General features: G+C 45.7%; 1 protein-coding gene across 1 annotated transcript in view; it reads left to right on the top strand.

The window, feature by feature from the left end:
* LOC8050748 (neurobeachin) overlaps positions 1-24885 on the top strand; it is a 334808-nt gene that overhangs the window by 110666 nt on the left and 199257 nt on the right. The window contains exons 2-16 of the mRNA XM_042289974.1: positions 6595-6699; positions 8712-8838; positions 10068-10168; positions 10972-11067; positions 12587-12708; positions 13299-13425; positions 14303-14422; positions 15216-15362; positions 16836-16889; positions 18001-18141; positions 18638-18786; positions 19625-19733; positions 21558-21716; positions 22803-22971; positions 23775-23917. Coding sequence (XP_042145908.1) covers positions 6595-6699; positions 8712-8838; positions 10068-10168; positions 10972-11067; positions 12587-12708; positions 13299-13425; positions 14303-14422; positions 15216-15362; positions 16836-16889; positions 18001-18141; positions 18638-18786; positions 19625-19733; positions 21558-21716; positions 22803-22971; positions 23775-23917 — 1869 coding nt within the window. The remainder of the gene's footprint in view (positions 1-6594; positions 6700-8711; positions 8839-10067; positions 10169-10971; positions 11068-12586; positions 12709-13298; positions 13426-14302; positions 14423-15215; positions 15363-16835; positions 16890-18000; positions 18142-18637; positions 18787-19624; positions 19734-21557; positions 21717-22802; positions 22972-23774; positions 23918-24885) is intronic.

Here is a 24885-nt window from a genome sequence, read left to right as displayed (position 1 = left end):
CCCTTACATTTCGAGGAGATTAGCGCTGCGACGCGGCGAGAGCGTTCTCTTCTCGTTGCGCCTGGCGTCTTTTCTTGCCTTTTCCCCCCTTTTTTTTTTCTTCTTGTTTTTGCTAAAGTTTTTTTTTTTTTTTTTTTCTCTCTCTGAAGCGGAAATCGCGAAGTTTCTTAAATAACCTATTGTATCGCTACGCGGCTGGCAGTTGCGGTTTCGACGTAGAAAAGTGCACCGTTGCTCTATCGTTGGAGCTGGCATGCGTTTTTTGCGCGTGTCGTTACTACGACGGTTATTGCGAAATCCGTTACAACTATATCCGCTTCCGCTTATTCTCACGTCTGCTATAGTAACGCGTCTCTTTCTGTGAACGCCGTCGGTTTTAGCGGAATCATTTGTAGTCCACGATGCGGTTGTAAGGGTGCGAACATATGAGCGAGTTTTAGGCAACCTTTTTCGCACATCCGATACGGTATACGATGGGGCGGGCCTCCAATACGAACTGCGCATGCGCTAACCGCGGAAGACTGGCGCATGCGCAGTTGGTATCGGAGGGCCCATCGTATACCGCATTGGAGGTGCAAAAACGGTTTCCTAGAACTCCGTTTTATAACCGCCGCTCGCTTACCGTCTGGTCTCGTTCGTATACAGTCACACTAAGCATTCCCGTGAAAGTCTCGTTTAGCCTTTGATGGAAGTTATAGTAGGTGAAAGTTGTGGCACCGAGGTGGGCTCGTGGGTGAAGCATATTGAAGATAAATACTGGGAATCTTCGTGTCCTCGTCTGCCCTTAAAAATATGTATATATAATTGGCTCAGCTGTTTCGTCGCGAGAAGTCGAGTACAGTGACTGTAAACTTCTCTTTGTAGTTAGTGACTGGAGTCCGCCTAATGCCGTCCGAATGCCACCTGCCTTTTGTAACTCTACGCTTCGATGCGGCACATTGTGTATGATATCTCCTGTGCACGGTGTCCGCGAGATTCATTGAAGAGTGTATGTGTGGCTGTATGTTTTGTATTTTATTTTCGGCTCCAAATAGCCAAGTTTGACGTTTGGATAGTAGGACGGCATTCCACAAGCCACTTGTTGTCTTTGATGCGCCCGTTTCTTTAACTCTGCTTTGTCTGTGGCAATGATTATTGTTATTTATTATTATTATCCAAGTTATCTTTTCTGATTGTTTACGTCACATAAGATTCTTTTCTTTTCTAAGATAAATGAGACTGTTCGCTCGCTCTTATGGCTTATTCTAACTGTTCTCGGTCAGTTTGCGTGCGTGTTTTTTTTTTTTTTCGTTCGTGTTGTTTTGAATGTTTTGTTTTCGCACGAGGAATTGCTGGCGTACTCCGGGTCACGTTATTACGATGTGCTTCGGAGAAAGGACTAGGAGAGCGATTCACGGCCATCCATTTTCGTGTCACGTGACCTTTGTGAGAATTGCGGGACCCGTATGCCCACGTGGCACGTTCGCAGTGCTCGATTGGCTGGGATACGGCTCGCTGCATTCGCCGCCGCCCGTCCTAACCTCGAGCACAGTACAGTGTGTGGCAAGAGCTCGTTAATCCGAATTCTTAATCTCTTTCTTTTCCTTTTTTTCATTTTTTATTTATTTCTTCTTTTTTTTTAATGGGGGGGGGGGGGGGGGGGGGGGGATTTGAAGCCGTACACACTATTCTTAGCTCAGCACCAATGGCAAAGCCACCCGAGACTTATCTCAGAGACGGCACTTGAGTCTCCACTTTTCGCTTTCGTTGTCGTTTTTTCTTTCTTTCTTTTTCCTTTTTTTTTCTTTGTTGAAGGAGCCAATTTCGTACGGCTGCGGCACAGAAACACTAGTCGCGTTAAAAAAAAAAAAAAAAATGTGAACTCGAGAAAAAGGAAAAATTAGAAAGGAGCATATTGTTAATCCCGGCTAAAAAAAAAAAAAAAGAAAGGAAAAGAAAGAAAAAAACCTTTCCGACTCGTCGTAATCCGAGTCCAGAGTTCTTTGCCTCGCACATTTTTACTTTTATTTTTTTTATGTGTACTATTCTTTCGCCTGTATGTGCCCGCGTATACCGTACGCACGCAGGCACGCCCACGCCTTGCCTGCGCGTGCGTGTGTTTGTTTTGCGTGTTTACCCAAAGCGGCGGCAGAATGGCCTGCGCCGTGGGCTTGGCCCTCATTCGCTCAGTCCGACTGCCTCCAAGCAAACTTGGTTTAGGCTTCAGGTTGAACGTAGGCGGGAGCTAGGAGCCATCCGAGCCAATCTTAGCGCCGAGAACGTATCACGTGATTGACTGCCCCTCGCGTCGCTGCGGCCCTTCCGAAGGTCCCGTGACACACTCCGTACGATTCCGTCACTCCACACGTGTCGGAAGAAGTTAGATTTATACAAAGCATCAGTAGCATGCCTTTCGCTTTACAAAGAGATTTCTGCGACCGGCTGTGTGCGTGTGTGCAGCGCTGCCTGCGTGCGTCCGCCGCTTCCACGAACAGTGGTCGGCGCTGTGCTCGCACTCAGCTTACGATGATGGACCGCGACGAACGCTACGGGAACATCGCAGTCAATCGAGTTGTGCGAACGCGTCGCGTGACTATGCAAAGCGCGCGCGTCTCGCTGCCACCTTCCCGGAAACCACGTGACATTCACACGAAGCGTTGGGATTGGCTTCGGTGGTTCGTCGCGTTCTCTTGTTTTTTTAGAAGAGTCGCAGCGTCTCGCGACAAAAGGAGAGCCCCCCGGAGACTCTCCCATTTTCTTTGTCATTACTCGCTGTTGCGAGTAATGTGCCCCGATTTGAAAGAGTGTTTGGGGTTCCACGTGGTCTGTGGGCCGCGTTTTGCAATACGGGCTGCGAGGGGGGGGATGACGAAAGCGTCGATCGCTTGCAAGCGTCTCCGCCTTTCGGGCCGCTTTCCTCCTCGCCACGCTGGTACGCGGCGCATGCGCCGTTGGGATCACTCTGCTCCGTCTCTTAGGGCTCTCTACTAGAGGGACACTTCCCGTGCTCCGAGCACACGATTAATCTTTCTCCACTTTCATTTCGATTGCTTCTCTCTCTCTCTCTCTTGTTTCATTGTCTTTCCCTTCTTTGCCCTCGACGGGATAGGGGAAGCAACCGCTGGAAAGGTTCGAGATTAGGGCGGGATATACTTCTTTAGTCTTTTTGTTTTAGCTTTGCGGGTTTCTTGTTTTTGGGCGAAGGAGAGGGGTTGGAAACCGAGAAAAGTACGAGGATATTTTTGCTCTCGGAGAATTGGGGATATATACGTGTGTGTGTGAGTTGTGTACATTGGGGATGTGGGGATAAATGGTACGATCAGACTGTCAAAGGGGCGGAGCTAAGAACGCGTAAAAAAAGAGGGGGGGGGGTGATATTGGAACTAGCAACGGGTCAGATGAAGACCGTATACGAGGAGATCGAGAAAATGCTCGTGCTACATCTTGAGAAAGGGTGAGAAGGAAATGAAAGGAATATGGTAACTTGGGCATAGGGAGGAGGGAAGTGAGAAAGTGTGTAAGATGTAGAGTGTCCAATCGAGAAAGGTAAACCCGGCTTTTTAGGCCGCATAAGTAAACTACGCTTCGTAGAAAGCTGAAACTCCGCGAGAACACGGCCCTGGTGGTGGTGACAAAACGCGAAAATTTGAGCACATTCCGTTCCCCGGATCAAAATCTACGAAAGAAAAAACGAAACCTCTCTATGAGCCGACGTCCACCTAAGCCTAATTTTCATCCTTCCGACCTTTGAGCTTATGGACGCGTGTAGCAATTAGGTCAGCGAAGAAAAACCTGTTACCAAAAAAGAAAACAATACTGCCTTTCGAACCGACAAGCTCTTTTTTTTTTTTTTTCTTTTACTAAAATAAATGCTGCAGGTGGCCCACAAGCTTAAATATTGGTATGATGAAAATTAGGCTTAGGTGGACGTCGGCTTATATATTATCCGGGGAACGTAATGTGCTCAAATTTACGCATTTTATCGCCACTTTCTCACGGATCGTCAGCTTTCTGCGAAGGCTACTTCATTTGTGCGGGCTAAAATACCGGGTTTACCTTTCTCGGTCGCACCTTGTACTGTGTACATCAGTTGCACTAAGTAGCGCTAGAATTCCGCTGACAGTGCGGCGGTATCTACCTGCCCGTTGGACCAGCGGTACCTCTCGTCACGTGGTCACGGTCTCGCCCCACCCCACGGGCAGAGAGCGGAGTCGTCTGATGAAAGGGAGGTGGCAGGTAGAGTGCCATCCGCACTAATTGCACGTAACATCCATGTTAATTAGCTGCCAGTGTTGGACTCGAGAAAGGTGAAATTAACACGGGAGCCCTATGGAGGTAACCCCCTAGAGGCCGAGAAGGGGAGAGAGAGAGAGACTAGAAAGAAAAAAGGAAAATTGGACAATAAAAATAAATTGAGAAGAAAAGAAAAATGGAGAAGTGACCTAGAACAAGCAAAAAAGGAAAGAGTTGAGAAGATGGCTGAAAGGAGGAGGAGCCGGTTCATGACCGTTTGCTCCCGGTTTGGGATTTGATCGTTGACTCGTGCTTGCTTCTGCGCGAGCCTCCTCGGGATGCTGTGTCGGGGGAGGGGAAGAAGGGAGGGACGGAGGAAGGGGAGAGGAGATGACAAGATGGAACGATTCCGGTTGGAAAGCAGTGGTGGTTCGGAATGGGCTTTTGCTTCTCGTTTCCTTCTTGTTCTTCCCTCTTTCTTTTGATCTCTGCGTGTGTTGGCGTTTGAAAGGAAACGGACTTATTTATTTACGTTTTCCTCCATTCTTCGGGCGCGTGCTAGTGAAGAGGCAGTTTGAGTGTAGTGATCCGCGCTGTGCCAACGAATCTCCTCGCCAATCGTCTCTCTTTCTTTATATCTCGACTTCATGCGTTGCTTTTTCCTCTTTTTCTTCGTTCTGTTTTTTTACGTCTATCCGTAGTGTTTTCGCTTGTCTTCGGCGAATTTCCTTTCCCCGCTATCGTTATCTCAGAGTCCCTTTCTCTTCGTTTTCACTTGTCCTTCGCTCACTCTTCTTCTTCCTATCCCTTTCGTTCGCATCTTTTCTCTCTCTCTCTCTCTCTCTGTTTGCCACGACTTATCTTCAGCAATATTCTTTCTTTTCCTTCTATTTCTATCTTTCTTTTGTTGTCGTTTTTGGCTGCCGATCTTTTTCTTTCTTTCTGTTTGATATCCGTGTTTCTGTTTGTTTTTCTTGGTCTGTCCTGTCTGAGCCTTCGCCTGTCCCCGGCGATTTCTCTTTCTCCGTTCAATCTTCCCTTCCCTCTATCTCGCGCTTTCGCTCTCTTAATATTATCATTATTTTTTTTCATCTGTCCATCTCTCCGTTTGCTGTCCGGCGTTTCTTTTTTTTTTTTTTTTTTTTCGATGAAACATTTTTTTCCAGCAACATCAGTCCGTTTGTCCCCACCCCCTTCGTAGCTCTCATCCTCATCTCGTTGATCGTACTCGTTATCAGCGCCGCTTTGCCCTGCTCACGTCGCGCTCCCTTTGCGTCGACTCTGCTCCCGGAATGGATTTGCGGTCTCGCTTCTTCCTTCTCGCGTTTCGTGTTCCCTCCTGGATACTGCCGATCCCTCCCCCCGAAATATTTCCTGGCTACACCACTGCAGCAGGCAGTGCACGAGACAGCCGTGTGCTGTCTCGCGCACTGTGCTCGCGCGAACCGGCAGCGGAGTAATCGCTTGTGCAGGAAGACTATATGCAGTTCTTACGATGGAAACCGGCAGCGGCTGTGGTAGTCGTAGTAGCAAATTGTAGTTGTCGTAGGAGTTGTCGCAGTGGAGGCGTCTGTCGTCCATGTTGCCAAATCCTTGAAAAGAACCGGGCCCGCTGCCCGCGGGATGCGATCCTGTGTGCACGCTCTCTCTCTCTCTCTCTCTCAAAACAAACAAAAAAACGGAGAAATAGTTAACAATAAAATGCCACCGTAGCATCTTCGGTGCCAAGGGCTTGTGCAGGGAGACGTGCCTTCGCGCACTCGGGTACAAAAAGGAAACAAAAGCTTTCGAAACAAAATGGACCTGTCGATTTTGTTTCTAAAGCTGTTGATCACGTGATGCCCATGCCCAACGACTTCGCAAATACCGCTGGGACTACAGTGGATTAACACCGGGCTGCATTTTCTTTCTCTTTAACTGCTTTGTAATTCATTGTTTTGCTTTTTTTTTTTTTTTTTCAAGGGTTTTTAGATTTTTGGAAACGACTTTATATTCGCGAATTCGGCGAGCTGTGGTTTTCTGCTGAAATATTCCGCGGGTACGAGATTTCGCGATTGAGGACGTGCTATGTGTATTTGTTGCCGTAGGAACGCAATCACGAGTTCTATTTTTTGGGTTATTATTGAAGTTCGCGAAAGTGAGGTCCTCGCGAAAAATTAAGCCGTTTACGGTAAACACGACGAAAAGCGTCATAGACCGGGAAAACTTCGGAACAAAGCAGACACATAGAAACAGAATGTTGAACTTCCACCAACTCGCTTGGAACCTTACAATTTTATTTTATTTTTAGATTTATGTTCAGTGTCTTTTATGTGTTTCAATTGCCTAGTTCAATACTAGTTCTCGCTTCTTGGTTGACGTTTCCCGCTCTTCTCTTTGCAGCTTGTTGGTGGTGAATTTGACATGGAGCTAAATTTCGTCATTCAGCATCCGCAGAACATCCTCCACATGTTGGACCTGTTGGACCACTGCCCGTCTAGCCTCCAGGCGAGTCCCGCCCACATTTTGATCCCCGGCCTTTCTTGCGTTGTTGCGCAATTGATTTGTGTCCGCCATATTTAATTTCATGAAGGTCGTATCACTCTGGCAGAATCAGAGAATTCGCGGCTTTTAAATGTTCGTTTTCTGTTTTTTTTTTTTTTTTTTTTTTTTTTTAATATTAAGTTTAGAATGGAATTTCCTTCCCAGTAGTATTGCTCGGATGCTTTCGAGTAACTTGTATTTTTAAATATTTGTTAATTGAACGTGAATGGATGATTTCTTTCCTATGTTATCAGTTATCTTCCCCATGCTAGTGGAGTTTATCAGTGCATGCATATTTGTGTGTGTATGAATTTTTTTATCGGTATATCTGTACCTTTGCCACTTTCCTGCGTCAATGGCCTGTAGGCTCTGCAGGCTAACATAAGTAAGAAAAAAAAAAAAGATTTTATCTGGACTGCCAAATGGGCGTATAATTGTAAGCAGTGAGAGAGTGCAGGCGAGCTGGTATAAGCCCTCGACGGGTTGTTTGTGCTTGCTTTCGCGAATCCATCCTCCAGACAAGGGCATAGTGCCTCGGAGTATTGCGCTTATTCGATGCCCTGGAGCTCTGGACTCGCCAAACAGGCAGATTGAGCCGAAAGCTCACGGAGCGGACCGCTCGAACTTCGGCGACAAAAAGCGTGGTGACATCGTCGCCCCAACTTTACGTCCGGCGAGTCTAGGACCCTTGGGGGGTGGCCCCTAGGGCCCTCTCTACTTGTCTGGTTTGTGACCTCTTCCTTTAATCTTAAGTGGTCCTTTCGAAGCCTCGCTGATAAAGTGTCGTCGAGTAATACAGATAACCAGTTTCTTTAGGGTGTATCTCCCCCCCCCCCCCCCTTTCCCCCTTTTTTTTTTTTCGTATTACGTAATACAAATGCCGGTTTATATCACCGAACTTAGTAGCAAATCGCGCGGAGAGTTGGAAATGTTCTGTAGTCGCGTGGCGGGGGGACGCTAAGTGGCACTCGTGGACACGTGTCACAGGTGCGCGATGTCACGTGCCTTGATTCACGGCCGCGCGTGGCCGCGAGCTGCGCTGGGGAGCCTAGATTTAAGAGAGGGAGCAACGCAAATTACGGAGTGCATTCACAATTGAATGGCGGACGCCTCTTGCTCAGATTACCTTGCTGATACACCCACAATCGCAGATATAAAGAGCCATACGAAAACACACACAAGCACCACCTATGCAAATGAGAGAGAAGCAATCGAAAACACAAAAGTGTTATAAGATGGAACAAAATGACGCGAACGGGTGATAGGCATACGTGCGTTGCCGCGTCGCAAACTGGTTGGCGACCGTAGAGGCTGAGCTAAGCTCGGAGACGCTTTCGGACGACTTAATTTTGGTCACGTAATTTTAGAAAATTAGGTCGTCGTCATCGCATATTGGAGACACTCTGAAATTTGGGCCCTCGAAGCCGCGTGCCGGTGAGGTGGCGCCATCTGTCGCCGCGATTTGACACCAAACCCTCCATCACAACATCTTCCTCATCACCGTGCTGCCGACCGTGCCCCAGTGCTCCTCCTCATCCCACGCTCTCGATGTTTTAATCGAGAAGAATGGCATTCTCGCAGAAACCAACTGTGATTTATCTTGAAAAGTGAGGCGTGCCGCGACCGAAGAGACTTTACCGGTTGCCAAAGAAACACTTGCGCCGCGAGCTCAGCCATCTACACAACGTACTAAAAAAAAAAAAAAAAAAAAAAATCTAGGAGGCAGGAGAGATGCTTAAAAACCATTTCGCCAGTCCCAAAAACTTCAAAAACAACCTTAAAAAAAAAAAAAAAAAAACACGTTATAAAAGGAGGATGGCGACACTACACACCGCATCGCATGCCCCGGAGGCTGAAACTGGACAGTTTGATCAATAAATCAAAATGCAACTGCCAATTTTTTTTTGTTTGTTGTTATTACGCAAAGGAAGGACATGTTTTTTTGTTTTTTTTTTTGTTTTGTTGCTGACTGGCAGGCTGAAGTTTGGAGTGTCTTTATTGCCATCCTGAAGAAGAGCATGAGGAACCTGCAGGCTTGCACTGAGGTTGGGCTCATTGAGCACATCCTGCAGAGGTTCTCGCAGGTGGAAGAAGTTGTGGCTGGTCAGTACTTCTTTTTTTATATATATTTTTATACTTTTTTGTGTGTTGACTGTTACAAGCTACGGCATCGACATTGACTTGCTCCCATAAATGTGAAAAGAGACATCTAATTGGTTGCACCAAAATATTTGGGTTTGATTTCTTCATTGTCAATCGCTTAGGATAATTTGTTTACACGGGTGTTAATAAACAAGGCAGACATATAGATTTTTTTTTTGTATGGTGGATAGATGATTGGCAAGCATTACTGAACCTGTCAGAAACAGTAACATTGAACCTTTCTCACAATCCAATATCTTCAATTCAATATAGTGATCATGTGTTAGTTATTGTTATGATTATAGTAGGTGAATTCATGCAATATTTTACTACGGAACCACTTTTACTTTGGCTAGTATAGTAGTTCGATAGTATGTTATAAATAATTCAAATTAAATACTTTGACCCTTGCTTTTACCGGTTTGGATGGAAACAGTATGTGTACATACACAAGATGAACTGTGGGTTTCTTTAGAAGTGCTTAATTTCATTAACCATGTTGAATTAATTAGAAACTGGGGTAGAAGAGAAACATCAAAACATAGAAGGAACAGAAAATAGTCAGGATGACGTCTCATCACTCACTCATCACCACTGTTTCATAATGATACTTTCTTTTTTTTTAAACCTTTTTTATTTTGCGCTAGCTGTCATGATGTAGTAGAAAGATTATGTATGACCAGTTTTGTGGTTTTTGGTCCCTCAAGAATGGTGTTGTAGAATTGTGCCTAAAGCTTCAGTCAGTCAATTTATAAAATCACCCTCTTGTTTTGAGAGTGGTACTTTTACTCAAATTGTCAGGGGTGACCCAGTATAATCAAATTTGTTGTAGTCACTGTTATGCAGCCAGAACACAAGTCATTCTTTTAATTTAAGTTGGTGGTTTAGAAGATCTTTGAGAAAACGACAATGTGGCAACCAGAGTCACCATGTACTTACAGAGTACCGACACCCTTAGACTTTTACAGTCTCAAAACAAAAGGAGCATGTATTAGGACAGCAGATTTGTCACATGGTTAGACATGCTCAGTTTTGCTCACTGGCTGTGACAACCAGTCAGTGAGCTTTTGATATTCATACCCAAAAGACATAGTGAGGAACAGTACACTGGAAGCGTTCGGTGTTTCTGGAGCCAAACATACATTTGGGGTTGGCACTCTCGTTAAATGCAGCTCATGGTTTCCTTTCAGACCTAGTAATCGAAATGTTGGGTGTGTTGGCAAGCTATAGCATCACAGTGCGGGAGCTCAAACTGTTAGTTGGATGTATGAAGGCCACCGGTAGCAAATGGGTGAGTGCATTTGGCTTTTTTGTTTCGTTAAACCCACCATTGTTTTAATGACCCCGTTTCCTCTAGTCAGTGCAAGGTGATTGCCATTCCTTGAATCTCATTTTTACTCATTGTTTTGTGCATGCATCAGGCTATTCCTAAATCTGTTATTGGCATAGTATAGATCAGATTTATGGATAGCTTAAACTGAAAGTTATTGAGGTATTGCCACGAGACAAGATCTGTGGCTGTCATAATGGTTGGAAGGTATTGAGGAGTCTCGAACCCACCTCCATTGCACACACATGGATTTTGATCAATGGTCTGAGACCCACTGCCATAGCTCTGGTGTTTGCAAAACTGCATTCATAAGTACTGCATCTTGCACTAAGACTTGGTTGGATTTTCATCAATTTGTGTTTTGGTGAGCAACCATCTCGAGAGAGACCAAAATTATGTTGTGGGTGACCACATTGACTTCCTGTGAGACAAAATTGGTGGATGTTTCAATTTCTGATAATGTATAAACTATAGTCCTAAAACGAGAAAAGTAATTGGAGGGCCTGAGTCAGGTTGCTGGGCTTTTTTTTTTTTCCTGTGAAACATGCCGGGCTAATGCTTATGCGCTAGTCAAAACGGTATAATGTGCACGTAATGTGACCTCTTCCCCAATACCAAATCGGAGTTTTTAGAAACCACCCACAACTTACAGGAGGCTTTAAACCCAGCCGTCCCCCGTGGAAACGTCGCACATAGTTTTCTCCCTCCTCGTGCTTCTGTTACAAGGTGCTACGCCTAACCGCGTTTCTGCATCCACTCTGCAGCCAAGGCACTCTGTGAAGTTGATGTCCGTCCTACGCCAAATGCCTCACAGACAGGGCCCAGACTCGTTCTTCAGTTTCTCCGGCAAGAAGGGAGCGGTATGTCGACTCTCCCTTTTTTTTTCTTCACTTCACTTCACTATGATCGCATCGGCTTAGGCTTTTAAACTTGCTAGACATTGAAAGCTATCCCACATCACAAAGCACCACTTGGTTTTGCGAGTGTGTAACCATTATGTAACAGCAGTGCGAAGTATGTGAACTGCCCGTAACGTGTCGGGGTCCTACGATACCTGTCGGAGGCCCGCGTGGAAACCAGCTCGTCCGTAAGCACCGTCTACAGTCATTGGCGGGATGGAAAGGGCAGGGCGTCGCTTTCCGCTAGCCCCCAGCCTCCAGCACAGGCTCGCTGCCCGCTTCGTGCCCTGGCTTTGCGCATTCACTCGAAGCTCGTGAGATGCTGAAGTGCGATCAAAGGTAAGAAGCTGATGCCAGAAGCGGGACAACGCGAAGACCTTCCCGCCATTCTCATTTCATCAGTGACTATAGAACTCTTTTGCGTCTCCTCGGTGTCTTGTATACTGCCAGTGAACCGCCCGACAGCACCGGGGAACTTGCAGATATGCATGTGCGCGTGTTTGTGCTACCAGGACGTCCTCTGACGTCACGCAGGCACGTGCGAATCTACGGGCTCGCCAGCACATGAAGGTTTTAGAAGCAAAACCGTAGAGATGTGATGAGGATGTGCAATAGAAATGTACCTAGTATAAAATTTGAATCTATCGCTAGTGAAAGGAAACAGCCGAAGTTAAGGCAGGGTAGTGGCAGTATTTTTTTAAAATTCAGACGCCTTTCAATGACCAAATAATTCGCTCGGGAATATTTTCGGCTGTCCTCTTTACGTCATACAAATTGGACACAGCCACACAAAGACTCTGGATGGTAGGCCTTAAATTTGATCAATGGCCCAGGATGGGGCAAAGTACCTAGTATCTTGTAACTCGGATTCCACATTTTCGGAGTTTACTTCTCGTGAAATTGGGAGGCTGTTTTTCGGAGTTTATTTTTCGCTGAAAATTTGGGGTTTATTGGAGTTTATTTTCTGTAAGATTCCCAATTCTCTGAAATTCTGAGTGTATTTGACTGTGTTCCCAATTTATAAAAATTCGAAAACAAAATAAGTAAAACCCAGGTACCATGACCCATTGTCCTGAAGGAACCTTGACGAGCGAAAAGGCAAACCCTCTCTTGTCAGTAGTTGAAGATTTCAAAAGAAACTGAAGTTGCATCTCCTCAGGACCACTGCAGTTGTGCTCTTATAACGATTATTTGTAAAACTCAGTCCTTTTTGCTTTTTTTTTTAACCCCCAAATTTTGAGTTTTACGAATAAATTTTAATTGACGGAAAATATGTTCTTCGGGATTTTTCGGATTTATCCGACAGCACGAAGCCCTACTTTTGTTAAGAACAGCGGATGTGACGGATCCACGCAGTACACGCTTGCCGGTGACGTATGCTCAACAGTAACGCGGGCAACTATGGTCGCTTTGTAAACAGATCCCATTGGTGTACAGTTCTATCGCATTGTGTGAAATGTGTGTTGTTTTGCGGTTGCAGGCGATTGCTCTACCGCCTCTGGCACGATGGCCCTACCAAAATGGCTGGACGTTCTACACCTGGTTCCGGCTAGACCCGATCAACAGTGTCAGCATTGAGAGGGAAAAGCCGTTCCTTTACTGGTAGGGACCCCCACTGTAGGCTCTGGTTTGTGCCTCCAGGGATCACAACCAACAAGTCCGACTTTGGCCCAGGAAAAAAGGAAGGCCTTTAAAGGGACACTAAACCACTTTTTACTGGATAGAACCCATATGTCACAATATAAAGTTTCCCGAAAAACAAAATCTTTTTACTCGGTATTTACTGTTGCGAGACACATCTTGACCTAGGAGCAGTTCAGGAACGTTCTTCTCTTTCGGCACGTCGCAACAAAATAAAAGGACCTTGTTGTTTTGTGTTGTGTTGTCAAACTCGAAATAAGTCTTCCATTGTAACCCTTGCACCAAAACATTTTTTTTTTCTTGTGACATGTGTTCTATCCAGACACTTAAAAAGAAAAAAAAAAAAAAGAAAAAGGTTTTGTGTTGAGTGTTTATTAATGTGGATGTTTTTGCTTGTGGCTAGTCCGTGTTGTTTTCGCTTGTGGCTAATCCGGCATCTTGTGACTCAAGAGTCACAAGATGGCGGAGGCAACTCGTCCTGGGTTGCGTTGTACGGCGATGAGATCTTGTGTCCAAGGTTCTTTCCCACGACCGTGCTGTGATTGTTTCAGCTTCCGTACAAGCAAGGGAGTAGGCTACTCTGCGCACTTTGTGGGGAACTGCCTCATCTTCACATCCATGAAGGTGAAAGGGAAGGGTTACCAGCACTGCGTCAAGTACGAGTTTCAGCCAAGGAAGGTGAGCTCTTAATGGTGCTAAATAAGAAAAAAAAAAAAAAATGAGTATTTTTTTTTTTTTTTTTAAGTTGATCTTTGTGTATTTTTGGACTTCTAAAATATATCATAAATAAATAAATAAATTTCTTAGCCAAAAGGTAATTGGTATAAGGTCAGGTTGGCAATTCGAAACTGAGGGAACTAAACTACGAAGAAATTTGTAAATATTGTTCCTTTTTTACGTTTAGGTGTAGTAGTTTTGACACCCTCATCTGAGTGTGATGACTGTTTAATGTTCGTCTTACATGTGGTGACTTTCTTTTTTTCGTTTTTGCTTTATGTTATTTTTTTTAGCTATTTAAGCATATCCATATACAGTCTTCTAAGTTTCTGCTCAAGACCTCTGTGTCATCTATTTTCCTAGTCTAATTTTCACTCTCCCGAGTTTCCATCATGAGGACGAAAAAACTTTTGCCTTTGGTACCTCTGTCTGTCCATTTTGTTTGTCCTAATTTAAAGTTTTTTCTTTTTAGAAGTAAGCATTTTTTTTTGGTTTGACTAACTGAAGAAGTGCTTCCTGGGAATGCGCCGATTCATGATGTGGTAGCTAGAGTACTGGCAATGATGCCATGAGACGTCGTTATGGTGCCTGGAATGCGTCGCGGACTGGTTCGTTTTTTTGCGTTCTACTAAGCAATCCCTCGATTTATGCCCGACGACGTCGTATAACTGTAATGTCATCGCTGGTCACGATCTTGGTAGCATCACAGCAGCGGTGGCGGGCGTGGCAGGCGCCTGTTCTGCCGCAGGTCGCTCCCCAGCTTCACGGTCAAAGTCACATTCCAGGCGCCACATACTTGGTTTGTCAAATTGTGCCCAGCCATGGTGTCCTTTTTCAGTGGTACACGGTGGCCATTGTGTACATCTACAATCGGTGGAGCAAGAGCGAGATAAAGTGCTTTGTCAACGGCCAGCTTGCGTCTTCCACGGAGATGAGCTGGTTCGTCAGCACAAATGAGGCGAGTCCTTTCTCGGTGCATTGATGTGATTCACACCAGTCGAGTCGTTGAGTATTCTACGACCCGACGGTGTGCCCTTTCCTCTAGAATAGTATTCTAGTGGAAAGGGTCCATCGTCTATCCGTGAATTTCGGCCGTTTTGGAACAGCGGGCACTGACGCGGACATCGGTGGTCCCGACGGGCCCCTTACTGCTGGCGACGCTTTTATGTGCACAAAAAAGCGGCAAAGCGGCACCTGTAAGATTTGTGTCTCGAGTTTCTTTTCTAGCTTAATCTTGCGGAAAAACAACGGTGTCGTGCATTGAGTACAAAGAAATAAAGTTGGCAAGCACTCGAACAACCGCAACGGTACTCGTTTTGGCAAAATGAACGTGCCAAACCTAACGTCACGTCACATTGCAACGTTACGTGGCATCGTTCGACATCACATATCACCATGAGCTCACGTGACACCATAACGTCATTTGAGATCAGACAAACAAACAGCATGTGCCCAGCTCATTCGCAACACAGTCTGTGAATCTCCGAGTTTATCAAGCATGATCGGGACAAGGCCGTCTTTAAACCTTCCAGTGAAATCGAAAGTGCTCAATTGGGGTACTATCTTGAACATGAAGAGCACCAGTCCTGACTTCTCCTTCACAGCTATCCTTTTCTGTTCTTCGCGCTTTTTGTGTTCTATATACCGATGTCATATTTGCACACACGGTGTTGCACAGTGTACATTTGTTTTCCTCTCCGGAGTGGTACCTTACCGTCCTTTGCCATCTGTTGCTTCTTCCTGCCGTGCAGCCGTTCGACAAGTGCTACATCGGCGCTGCCCCCGAGCTGGACGACGAGCACGTCTTCTGCGGCCAGATGTCTGCCGTCTACTTGTTTTCCGAGGCCTTGACCGCCCACCAAGTGTGTGCCATCCACAGGCTCGGCCCTGGATACCAGGTTGAATTGCTGCACCCTTTTCTCTCTCGCTTTTTTGACGGTTTTCCAGTGACCTGTCAGGCAATGGGAGCTGTTGTATCTTTATATGTGTTTGGAACATATTTGTAATTAATATAATTGGCTGCATGTTGACGCTTAGTTTTTCAGTGCCTGGGGTGAGTGGTGTTTTTAGTTTAGGTAATGCCTAGGCAGGGTTTATTATAGAAACTCATTTTGTCACATCATCGTCTCTTTGTGACGTTACGTGCGTTCCCCCGCAGCACCTCTGAGATACAAAACCATTGCACTGTATTTGCTGGGTCACCATGAGAGAGGAAGCACACTTTCCTGCCCTTTCCACTTCTCATTTGGCACACTTTTTCTATACCACTGGTTTTTGTTCCTCTTTTTTTGCCCTTTCCACCCTTCTGCTCCGCACACTTTCTCACACCACCTGCTTCTGCTCCTCCCGTTCCTGTGTGCTGGGTTTGTAGCTTAGTCAACAGTGCACTCGGCTTCTACACTAGTGATATGGGTTCGATCTCTGGCACCAGTTGCCGTCTTTTTCAAAATCATTTAGCGGTTACGGAAATACACATTTCTTGCTTACGAGGCTCCTGAGGTTGGGTGGCCTATAAAGCTACCAAAGACTTCAGCCCCCGGCAGGATTTCAACTCACCACCTTGAGGTTGTGAGCCAAGTGCTTTGCCGACTGAGCTATCCAAGGCCAGTGGTCGGGGTTACTCAAAAGGTCTTTTGCACAGTGGGCGAGCGGTCGCGCGCTACGCCCTTCTCTTTTTTCTTTTTTTTTCTCTTGGAAGGCCTATCACACACATTCTGTGCTTACCCATCTTTGTCAGCATTATCAAGCTTGTATAATTTCATATGCATTTGTAACATATTTCAAATAAGTTTGTAACATATTTGTAATGTATTTGTACCATATTTTAGACTAAATATGTATAAAGGAACCTGCATTATTTATTTATTTTAATAGCATTTCTCTTTTGTTACAAATACATCAAGACCATAACTCCACTATTTCACTAAAATTGGATTAAAGAAGGTTAAACATATTTTTAACCAAGACTGAATTGGCAGTAATGACCGATCTCCGGAGAACAATTTTGACTTGATCACTCTAGTTTTGAGGACTTCTAAACAGACATTGTGTATCTGAAATCCACACAAGGTGGGCTTCGTACCTCAACAGATTTTAGAGGATGAATCTGGCCATAGGTGTGAGCCTTTTGTAGTGGGCGAGACGTGGTCTCTGCCATGCGGTGCACCCGTGAATTGCTGCAGTCAACAGTCCTTGACATAATGTAGAAAACCCGAGACTGTGGTAAAAGCAAGGAAACTGAGTCGAAGAAGAAAGACAGGGGAAAAGAATGTCTCAGCTCGCCGGCGCACTCACAGTTTTTTCAGTCCTTGACAGTTTCCCTTGGGAAACAAAGTGCCTGACGGGGACTTTCATTCTGTTTTTGTTTTCAGAGCCAGTTCAGGTTCGAAGGGGAGAGTATGACCCTCCCCGAAAGCCTGAAACGCGTAAGTATGAACTCGTCATTGCACTTATGACATTCTAGTGCCGGCACAGTGTGCGCTCACAAAGAGGCAGAAGAAATGCCCTGTCACATCTGAAACAAGAAATCGCGGGGTCGCAGGCTGATTGGTGGTGAACAAAGAGTGATTGAAAGACGAGCCTAAACTATTTGACACAGAAGTTTGAATTATTTGACATGAAAGTCTAAATTTTGCTTAGAGATTCAGTTCCTTGGCGAAGCTCCTGCTGCCGCTTTGTGGCTTCTTCGAGGCATCCTTTTAAGATCTTCCTAGCAGCCTCGGGTACTTTCGGACATAAACTATCATTAACCCTCGCACATCATTCAATGGTTTCAGTATTGTCATAAGCTAATGCAATTTGAGCGTATCTTAAAACAAACGTTTTGCTAACGTAAAGAAGTTGCTGTCAAATATCCAGCGTGTGCCCATGCACAATAAGTACCTACCCACTACCTTTGAAATGTTTTGAAAACTGGACAATGGACGTATCAAGTACCCGTCCCAGATTTTTGAGACCACCTAGTTATACCGTGTTGAGGGTTCATGAAATCGGGGCGCGTACCTCCCCCGAAGCCTTTCACCTTTTCCACTTCAGCAGAGCAAACGCCGGAGAAAGAGAGAGTCTCTCCTCGCCTCGTTTCACCTCCTCTCCGGCTTTGACTCTGCTAAAGTGGAGAGGGTCGAGAGGCCAAGCAATGATTTCTCATACCATTTAATTAGTCTCGCTCAAACTGCCTTAACCTTTTTACTTTGTCTTCACCCTCGCTTTGTCTTTTTCCTTCTTGATCCTCTACAAGGGTGTATCTGACATGCTCCTCCTTGTCAGCTGCTTCTCCGAGCACTTTAGTGCAAAGTGGTAAAGCCTACCCCATCATGTATCCCTGCGACGTCTTTCTCCTTGGAGACATCCATTCCCAAGTTTTTCACGATCACCTCTAAATTTGGGTGTGCGCTTGCCCGGTATATCGCTGTGGGTGGCTTTTGTGCCGATTGCCGGTAGAGCCTCGAGCAGGGCCGTGCGAGATTCTCGTCTGAAAAGAGGGGGAAAAGTATCCGGCCCCGGTGGCGTCGCTCGTGACGTCCCCCTCCTGTGCAGGTGCTGTACGATGGGAAGCTGTCGAGCGCCATGGTGTTCATGTACAACCCCATGGCCACCGACAGCCAGTTGTGTCTGCAGGCGGCGCCCAAGGGCAACGTCTCCTACTACGTCCACACACCGCACTCTCTCATGCTTCAGGTGAGGGGGCGCAACTGCCGGTCGATGCGAGTGCGGGCCGCCCGCTTTGCCACGGTGCTTTGAATGTTCCTTTTTCTGTTGCTTTATTGCCCGTGCGTTGGAGTGTTCCCTAAATTGCCGTAGAATACAGTGTCCCCCCCCTCCCCCCACCGAAATTTACGGTGTTTTTTTTACTCACAGAAATTAACTATGTATTGTTGAGTGCTTAGTTTTCACCCAAATGTAGCGAACGAGGTGCTAAAGTCAAAATTGAAATTTGACTTTTGACTTTGGTCAGCATCAATAAAGAAAAAAAGTTTTTTTACTTGGCTTAACTGATGGTTGAGGGCTTTGGGGACTCTAGGAAGGCCTTCACCCATGTGTCCGGTCTGCTGACCCCATTTGAGAACCACAGATTTTGAGAGTATCCCTCAGGTTCCCGAAGCTTGATGATGTAACACACGTTACGGAGTTGCGGCGAATGGCAGAAGGCTAAGGATGATTGTGGTCTTTGCAGGACGTGAAGGCGGTCACCACGTATTCCATCCACAGCACCCTCAACTCGATTGGGGGCATCCAAGTGTTGTTTCCTCTGCTTGCTCAACTAGACTACCCCATGGGCCTGCTGCCCTTGCCGGGCTCACAGGACAAGAAACCCACCATTTGGTGAGGCTCGCCCACTCTCTTCAATGCGCATCTTTTGTCTGCTTTCTGAAGTTGCGTCGCTGCTGGGCTGGTATTTTCTCAGAACGTACGGTGCTTCCTGAACTTAGCACCTCTGCTCGGTTACCCAGATACTGATACATTGCCAGCTTCTCAAAACTTAATTGGTCCTCGCAGCAGCTGGAATGTCTTTCCCAAGCTGGGTCATGATCAGAGAGCAAAAAGATGGATTGTCTCATTGCAACCATTAAATTCGGGGAGCGCTATGTACTCTGCTTGGTTTATTGCATGCTCTTGATTTTCTTGAATAGCTTCGAAGCTTTTATTTATTAGCTGGAGTTTTAGTGGTTAGACTTCTCCAGTGTTCTGAAGAGTCGCTCTGCAACGTTAGCTATCATTATTTATCGGACCACATGCTGTGTCCCATTATCATTTGAGTTTTTTTTCCTCTCGTCCGTAACATACGGTTATGGACGAAAGCAAAGTGCGGCCACGTCTCCACCAGTTGCTTGTTGACACCTCATTGTGGTGTTGCTTGCCTCCGAAGAAACTCTAGACATAGGAACTCTGGTACTTGCCATCAGCACTTGCACACCCAAATTTAAGATATTATGCATCTTTGCCCAAACAGCTAAATTACATTGTCCTGCGACTTCTTTTATTTACAACTGGAGTGGGGCTTTAAGCACCATGGGATTTGAGACAGCCCGTCTAACTAAAGAACGTTTTTTCTAAGCCTAGGGTTCCCAATTGTATTGTATCCTGTCTGGCGCCCTTGAGTACCTACCGTACCTCAGCTTCAGACTGACTCGTGCGTGAACTGTGAACTGCTCTGTTCCAGTGCAACGCTGATCGGATTTATCTGTGAGATGTGCGAGAGCAGCAGCACAGTGCAGCAGCACATGATTCAGAACAAGGGTTTCCTGGTGGTGAGCTACCAGCTCCAAAGGGTGCGTACGCTGCTACTTTGAACTGCCAAGCCCTATAGAGCATGTCACCTTTTTGTGTACGGCAGTTGTGCACATTTTGTTGAACCTTCTTAAACGGTAATGATGTTCAAGCTCACTTCAGCAATTTTAAGTTTATTGCAGCCCATGGAAGACCTGCATGAATGCTTGCATGTTTCTATTATTGTTTCCTTGGGTCGAACACTCTTTATTGTGGGAAATCGTCCAAAGAATTCTTCTACAGCGGTGACGAAAAACTTGCGAAAATCAAGGAGTTAAGGTTTAAAGTTGCATTAAATTATGCCAACTAAAAAAAAAAAGTTATTTTTTGAAGCTTAGAATTTTAATCTTATTTTCTAAGTATACAACATAGTTTTTTTATTTACTTCTGGCATTAAGTAACCTAATTAATTTGTCCCAAAACTCGGTTCCCTAGAATTGAGGCATTCCCCAGAGTTCCCTCATGGGTTCCCCAAACCCCTAAATTTTCTGGACAACCTCTGCCCCCTAGTAAAGTATTTTCGAGTCTAAGCAGTATTTTAGCAGACCTGAGCCCCCCCCCCCTTGAAGCATAGCTGTGTGCCAAATGCTCTCTTGTATGTGTATTCCATTTCCATTCACAAGGTCTGTAGTCTTCTGTACTACCTCACTATGTTAATAACCGGGACCAAGAGGGGTTTGTTGGCTGTCAATCAAGAGAGATAAACATTCCTCGAGATTGAGAATTCTGGGGACCCATTATCTAACCAAGTACCTTTTGACAGCAAGTATAGTCAAATCTCTATATTGAAGCCTGAAATAGCGTAGGCATGGATAGAGAGAAGGAAAATCGGAATGTGTTCATACCTTAATATTACTTGGCCAATTCTAATGTGCACCTGTTTTTTTTTTTAGGGAAGTATAACTAGGTACTGTAAAATCCTGCATGCATGCCCTCCTCCTATAGATCGGCCATTCCGATTTTGTGGCTAAATATCTATATTATAAAAATTCAAAAACATTCCCCCCCCCCCGATTCCTGTCGGACATCGCATCAACCGCGTGATCTGCGGTATTGTTACATGTGACGAGCGAGTCCATAGCGGGTTGCCGCGTTTGTGTCCGCAATCTGCACGCGCACGCTATCGGTTTTCGTGACACGAGTGTTGTTTTCACGTTTTTATTGCATTGTGAAACGCAAATCTGCTGTGTCCGCAATCTGCGACATCGGTTCCCATAACATGCGAGTTTGCAATGGTTTTCTTGGGTGAAATGCGAATCTGATGCTTCTGCAACCTGCTGCGTCCTTTCCCCCTACACAGCTGTTTGTAGCGAATTTCCATGTGTTTATTGCATTGTGAAGTGCAAATTTGCCGTGGTCACGATCTGCGGTATCAGCTCCCGTATCACGTGGTTCGTAGCGGGTGCCCCAGTGTTTATTACTAATATTTTATAAAGTTTTTTTTTTTTGCTTCCCAACCATAGCCCGCCCTACGTTTTGCACTGTTTATCTCTTTGTTTTGAGCGGGCATTCTTACGGGATTTTACAGTAAAAACTGCCTGCGCGTTAAAATCTGATATGAAACCGAAATCCGCGGCACGCCAGAATCATTATTCTTGGACAAAAAAGCTGGGTGCACTTTAAAATCATGGATGCATTAAGATCGCTTAAGTATGCTAATATCAGTGGAAGCATTTAAGGCACTGTTTGTGTAGTGAAAAAGGTTTGTGCAAATGGTAACGACTCTACAGAGGTTCTAACGTATTATGCCACCGTCGTTAATTGCCCCTTGCACAAGACCATCAGGGCAGCTCACGGTGTCGAGGGCTCCCCGTCTCTGTCCCCAGGCATCCCGAGAGCACATCACGGACGAGGTGCTGCACTCGTTTCTGTCGCTCACCAAGCACCTGCTCACAGTGTACTCCAGCAACGGGGAGCTGCTGCTCAAGCACTTGCTGGACCACATCCTCTTCAACCCTGCTCTCTGGATCTACACACCTACGATTGTGAGTGCTAGAGCATATGCCATGGTGCTGGTAGTACTTACTGCAGGAGCTGCCAATTACCAAAGTAGAATTATCTGCATGGCTGATTTGCGTGCACTAACATTTTTCAATCGGAGGCCTTTATATCTCGTTTGCGTTCTTAAAAAAATTTGCAGCTTTTTTGCAGCAGCATGCAAAGAAGTGATAGCGATTGCTCAGCGAACGCAGGCATTTGCGCTCTGCTTTGATGCAGTGAGCCTCGTATTTGCTGTCTGCGGATGATGTCCTAACTTTGCGTGGCCCTCCCATGTGCTCATGCTGAAATCTAAAAGGAAAATTGACGTGATGTGGCTCCTCTTTTATGAGCATTCCGAAGCAGACAATGAGTCGATGACATCACCAGTGATGATGGATGATTATTTGTAGGTCTTCACCTTTGAATCATTGTAGAGTCGGCACACAGAGCAGGCCCAAAACCAAGTATCCCTGTCAGTGCACGCTCTTGGGCCCCTCGGCCGAAAGATGATGCCGGGTGCATGGGCTTGTCTGCTATCTCTCGGCCGAGGGGGTGAACAGGAGTTTTCGGCTTAGTGCAACGCCGATGCCGCGAACGCAGCTGGGTAGTTCTTACGTCAGCTATCGCTGTAAAAAAGAGAACTCCAAAGGCAATAAGCAAAGGGCCTCAAGTTTTTGTTCAGGCTTTCGGAGGAAGAATCTTTGAGTCTTTATTATTTATAAATTAAACGGTACAAACACACTATAGACCTGTGTTTGCTCTGTTTCATGGGTGCCTCCATGTTTGTTTATGCTGACACCTTTTGCAGGACTTCGTTTTTTGGAAACCTTTCTACATATCATAGTGCGAGAGTGTCGTAAATGCATAGTCATGAACTTCCAAGAACAACACCGATGCCGAGAGTGCTGTAAAAAGTAAAAATCTTGTTTTATGCGCAGCCCCTCTTTTCATGAGAGACTAGTATTTTTTATTTGTATCGCTGGGGGCTAAGACACTGGTCTGTTTTTTCTGGGATACACGCCATCGCCGAAAGGGAGGCAAATGTGACGACAGCAATGACTGCTAACCGTGGTGTCTGTGTTTGGGTGCAGGTTCAGACGAAGCTGTACACCTACCTGGCAACGGAGTTCCTGGGCGACACCCAGATCTACAACAATGTGCGCCGCGTCAGCACCGTCCTGCAGACCATGCACACCCTCAAGTACTACTACTGGGTGGTGAACCCTCGCAACAAGAGCGGCATCACCCCCAAGGGCCTGGGTGAGACGTTGATCGACTGGACAGTCAATTTATTGTGGAGCCATCAGATCAATCAAATGATCAGCACTCGGCCAATTATCATCTAGGATGCCCTCATATCTGTCCGTCTGCCCCAAAGTGGTTCCATCAAATTATTTTGCGTTGTAACGCTTCTTTTATAGCTGTAGCTGTCTATGACCCCATCCCCTACGCCTGCCATGTGGCGGTGTCTGATTGTCGTTCTGGCTGACCAGCTAAACTTAGTGGAGAAATTTAATTGGTGAATATTGACCATGTGGCGCTCATTAGACGATGCAAGGTGATCCCACTTCTGACACACCTTGCATCGTCTGACGAACGCCACACCTGAATGCGGTGCACCGGTCATTGCCTTGACGCCATTGTTGCGTTAAAACCTTTTGATTTTGTTTGACAGGAAGATCGTTCAATTATCGGAGACGAAGGCTGTTCAGTGCCGATGAACACCACAGACCATGTGACCAAACCATGTGGCATATCGTCTGCAGTTTAGCAGACAGTAGCTTTTTTTATATACCTGCACCTCATGCACCGGTGCAGAGAAGTGTACGGCCGTACGCTTCCGGTTATGTCTCAATACACGTGCCGTAGGTACACTGCCCTACAGTTTTCTGCACCGGTGCAGGAGGTGCAAGTAAATCGAATGAAGTTAGTGTTTGTGTGACACCCTGACATAATGTGACACCATCACTGGAAAGTGTCGCAGTGCCACGTGACTGTTCCCGCCGAATATAGCGGAGAAAGGCTCTCCACTAAATTCACTCTCTTCTCGTCTTTCCTGGCAGACGGCCCTCGTCCTAACCAGAACGACATCCTGTCAATCCGAGCCTACATGCTGATCTTCCTCAAGCAGCTCATCCTCAAGGGGAACGGAGTCAAGGAGGACGAACTGCAGAGCATCCTCAACTACCTCACCACTGTCCACGAGGTGACCCTTCACTCTGCCTCGGCAGATTCACTCGTGAATTTGCTCAGTCGCACTCACTTTCACCTTATGGTTTTAAATGAGTCTGAGTAAGTCTGATGAGTTTGTGATGTGATAAGGAGCCATTCCTTATCACATCACATACTCATCAGACTCACTCAGACTCATTTAAAACCTCACATCACAAACTCATCAGACTCACTCAGACTCATTTAAAACCTCACATCACAAACTCATCAGACTCACTCAGACTCATTTAAAACCATAAGGTGAAAGTGAGTGCAACTGAACTTGATAATTTCATGACATGATAATAAGTAGCTTCATGAACTCTGATCAGTTCATAACAAGATGGTGAGCGACTTCTTGTCACTCACCATCCATATCACTCAAATCACCATCACCATGATATGATGGCATGGTGAGTTAATGTGAGTTTAATGAGCTTATGAACTTGGTGACTTCGCAATGTGATGATGAATGATCTTGTGAAGTTGGAGTCGGCCGCGATGTGGTGGACGGTGAGTTTTTGAGAATGATGGGCCAAATCTGCCAAACATCAGATATGAAAAAGTTTGGCACATGCCAAACTTTTCAAGGAAAGTTTGGCAGAGATTCGGCAAAATTTTGGCAAATGTCTGCACACGCGCGAGAACACTACGGGCCATGGATTGCAAATGGACGCCTTGCGATTACCATCGTACAGTGTAGTACTACCAGCGGTTACGGTGAGGTGCAGAGTAAGTATGTGGTAACTGTACGTTTGTCAGCCTTTGTGAGAGTGGTTCTCTTCAATATTTTCTGCCTCAAGAACAGAAGATAAAACGGGAATTGATGCAGTCCAATGCGCAAGTGGCAAATGATGTGGTACATTCTGGATATTGTGATTTTAATTTGACCTTTCCAGGTATACAACAAAGTAGTTGCAACATTGATTGACAAGTACTTTAAAGCACTCCTCGCAATTATAG

Source organism: Ixodes scapularis, unplaced genomic scaffold (assembly GCF_016920785.2).
Source record: "Ixodes scapularis isolate PalLabHiFi unplaced genomic scaffold, ASM1692078v2 PGA_scaffold13__105_contigs__length_92229423, whole genome shotgun sequence".
NCBI lineage: Eukaryota > Metazoa > Arthropoda > Arachnida > Ixodida > Ixodidae > Ixodes > Ixodes scapularis.
The sequence above is the reverse complement of the archived record's forward strand: the minus strand, read 5'-3'. Positions and strand labels throughout refer to the sequence as shown.